This window comes from Argiope bruennichi, chromosome 6 (assembly GCF_947563725.1).
Source record: "Argiope bruennichi chromosome 6, qqArgBrue1.1, whole genome shotgun sequence".
NCBI classification, from domain to species: Eukaryota; Metazoa; Arthropoda; class Arachnida; order Araneae; family Araneidae; genus Argiope; species Argiope bruennichi.
Genome location: NC_079156.1, coordinates 90,393,038 through 90,396,725, shown reverse-complemented (window position 1 = coordinate 90,396,725; position 3,688 = coordinate 90,393,038). Strand labels below are relative to the sequence as shown.

General features: G+C 37.4%; 2 protein-coding genes across 2 annotated transcripts; both read left to right on the top strand.

The window, feature by feature from the left end:
- Positions 1–951: 951 nt before the first annotated feature.
- Positions 952–1,797, top strand: LOC129971827 (uncharacterized). The gene has a single exon (XM_056085804.1). The coding sequence runs from the start codon at positions 952–954 to the stop codon at positions 1,795–1,797; it is 846 nt and encodes a 281-aa protein (XP_055941779.1).
- A 285-nt stretch (positions 1,798–2,082) lies between these two features.
- Positions 2,083–3,477, top strand: LOC129971826 (uncharacterized). The gene has a single exon (XM_056085803.1). It carries the CDS (start codon positions 2,083–2,085, stop codon positions 3,475–3,477), a length of 1,395 nt encoding a protein of 464 aa, XP_055941778.1.
- Positions 3,478–3,688: the final 211 nt, after the last annotated feature.

Below are 3,688 nucleotides of genomic sequence, written 5' to 3'. Positions count from 1 at the left end.
TGGACTCGTAGCGATTGAAACAAAACTTGGGTGGTCTGTAATGGGACGAATAACTGATACTGCGAGAAGTGAATGTTCATCTTTATTAGTTCAGTCCATGTTATCTACAGCAGAGACAATAACAGACTTATGGTCCTTGGATACTCTTGGCATAACTGACCCATCTGTGAAGAAAAGCCAGATCGAGTTACAAGAAGCTGCTCGAATGCATTTTCTAAATACAGTTCATTTGGTAGATGATCGTTTTGAAGTAGATTTGCCTTGGTTGGAAGATCATCCACCACTCCCAGATTATTTTGATTTAGCAAAGGGAAGACTGAACAAGACTGTTAAACGTCTTAAAACCGAGTCTAATTATGAAGCTTATGAGAACGTTTTTAGGGAATGGCTTGAGGAGGGAGTAATTGAGGAAGTTGCCAAAATTATCAGGCTTCAGTACATTATCTGCCTCATCGAGCAGTTATCAAGGAGAATAGCACTACAAAAATCCGGCCTGTCTTTGACGCTTCGGCCAAGGCAAAGGGATTTCCTAGTCTTAATGATTGTCTTGAGAAGGGGCCGAATCTAATAGAGCAGATTCCGAGTTTTTTAACCCGATTTCGAAAAGAGAAGATCGGTGTTATTGCTGACATCCGAAAAGCCTTTCTACAAATAGGTGTTTCACCCACGGATAGAGATTACTTGAGGTTTTTGTGGATTGGTAATGATGGTCAGCTGAAAGAGTACAGACATTGCCGTGTAGTTTTTGGTGTATCGAGTAGCCCTTTTCTTCTAAATTCTACTATTCAGCTTCATTTACAAACTGTTTTGGAAAAAATAGGAACTGGAGAATCTTCGTATCCAAAAGATGTCATTCAAAAACTTGCGCATAGTTTTTATGTTGACAATTGTGTTAGTTGCGTTAAAAATGAAAAAGAACTACATCGTTTTATTAGCATTTCGACTGAGGTAATGGCCGAGAAAAAATTCGAGCTTAGAGGGTGGGAGTTCAGTGATGTCAATGCTGATACTTCTGCCGATACAAATGTGTTCGGCCTGGTATGGAATAAAAAATCTGACACTCTACGAATTAATACTGCAAGTGTAAAAGAATTATGCTTTGAAAAGGTAACTAAGCGATTAATCTTATCTACAGCTCATAGATTGTTCGATCCTCTTGGTATATGTTGTCCTGTCATCCTAATTCCTAAATTATTGCTTCAAGAAACGTGGAAACAGAAAATAACATGGGATGAAGAAGTTGATAAAATTACAAAAAATACATTTTTAAAATGGCTAAAAGATATTGACTGTTTAGAGAAAATCCGTTTTCCAAGATATTTTGGTTCAGAGATTGCAAGTGGAAATATTTCAGTACATATTTTCTGTGATGCTAGTAAGCATGCTTATGCTGTCGCTGCTTTCATCCGAATACAGACTTGTGATTCAGTTAAAGTACAACTTATACAAGCCAGGAGTAGAGTTTCACCAACAGGAAAGGAAGGGATTACTATCTCTAGACTTGTACTTGCAGCTACTGTCTCAGCAAGACTTTCAACTTCTATTTTGTCAGAGATACAGAGTGAAGAAGTTTACTTCTGGACTGATTCTTCGACTGTCTTGACATGGATTATGAGAGAAGAAGCCTGGAAAGTCTTTGTCCAGAATAGAGTGAAGGAAATTAGAGCGTTAACAAATAAAAGTTCTTGGAGACATATCCCTGGTTCCATGAATCCTGCTGATCTCCCGAGTAGAGGTTGTTCAGCTCAAACTTTATTGAAATCTAACTGGTGGTTAGGACCAAGTTGGCTTTACTAGCCTAAAGAGGATTGGCCAAAAGGAAATCTAAGCTTAAATGAAAACGAGATTGTTCGGGAAAAGAAAAAGACTATAGTTTCATTTGTGACAAGAAGTTTGATTTCTACAAGTTTTGTTCCTAAGGAAGACTGGTATTACAAATATTTTTCGAAATACCAGGAAATAGTTCATCTAATTGCCTGGATTCTACGGTGTACCTTTAATTGTCGAGCTGAAAAAATTAAGAAAAGACATGGAGACCTTGATTTTGATGAAATTTTTGAAGCCGAGAAATTATTAATCAAAATGGTTCAAGAGGATTGCTTTGTAGACGAGAGAGATAATAAATTAAAAACTTTAGGAGTATTTAAGGATCAGAGTGGAATCCTCAGACTGAAAACGAAACTTACCTTTCGACAGGATTCAGAAGAGTTTAAAACTCCAGCTATTCTTCCGTCCGATCATGAGGTGGTCAAGAGATTAATACGATATTATCACGAGAAAAATGCACATGCTGGTACCCAAATTTTAATAAATATTCTTCGAGAGAGATTTTGGCTTCTTAATGCTCGAAAAACGGTGAGATCTCTGATTAATAAGTGCACCGTATGTAGAAGATTTTCTGCAAAAAGCGTGCAAGTTTGCACAGTAAACCCTCCAAACGACAGACTCCGAGAAGCGGCTGTATTTGAAATTTGTGGCATGGATTTTGCTGGTCCAGTGATCTTAAAAGGTAACACCAAATCCTGGATTTGCTTATTCACCTGCGCCGTATACAGGGCAGTGCATCTAGAATTGGTTGAGTCCATGTCTACTGAGAGTTTTTTACTAGCCCTTAGAAGATTTATATCCCGCAGAGGAAGAAGTAAAATAATTTACTGTGACAACGGAACTAACTTTGTAGGAGCTTCAAATGCGCTACGAGATCTAAACTGGAAGCAGATTATTGATGATACTTCTATATCACCAATTCAATGGAAGTTTAATCCACCAACTGCCTCATGGTGGGGAGGTTGGTGGGAGAGAGTAATAGGTATTCTCAAGAGTTTACTGAGGCGAGTACTAGGAAGAGCTTCTTTAACTTCCGAAGAAATGATCACCATTCTCTGCGACTGTGAAGCAGTGATCAACTCCCGTCCATTGACCTATGTTACTGAAAATGTTACTTTAATGCCTTTAAGTCCATCTCTATTTCTTCAAGACATTCAAACAAGTGGTGTTCCTGATCTTGATGATATTGGACACAGAAGTCTGAATAAACGAGTCAAATACAGAGAAAACTTACAAAAGGATCTTCGAAAAAGCTTTAGATCCGAATATCTAGGAGCACTTATTCAAAAATCGGACAAGACAAGATCAGTGAAAGTGAATATCGGTGATGTTGTATTGATAGGAAGTGACAACACCAAGCGACTGAATTGGCCACTGGGAAAAATAATAGAGATTATTCCAGGTCAAGAGGGAGTAACAAGACTTGTGAGACTTAAAAAGGCAAATGGAGAATTACTAAGACCAACTCAGAGACTGTATCCACTAGAAGTCTCTAATGATGATCTTATTGTTGAGAACTTTTCAACTAAGAAGTTGGAAACTTGTAAAGAGTCTGGCTCTAACAATGTGTGTGATGTAAGCTTTGAGCCACAGTTTCAAAAGACTAGAACAGGTCGTACGGTCAAAATACCTAAAAGACTGGACTTGTGAACAATTTTAATTTTGTTAATTTTATATATCTTTCTTGCAACTATGTGTAAGTTAAAGTTTTAATGTAAAATGTTAACTTAGGTGGGAGGATGTCGCGTTGATTCTCTATATCTATTAATATTGTCTATGTTTCAGCTTTTGTTTTGTTCCGAATGGCAACGGTGTTAAAAAAGATGTATATGTAGTTTGGAATTCATTAAAAGAGGTTGTG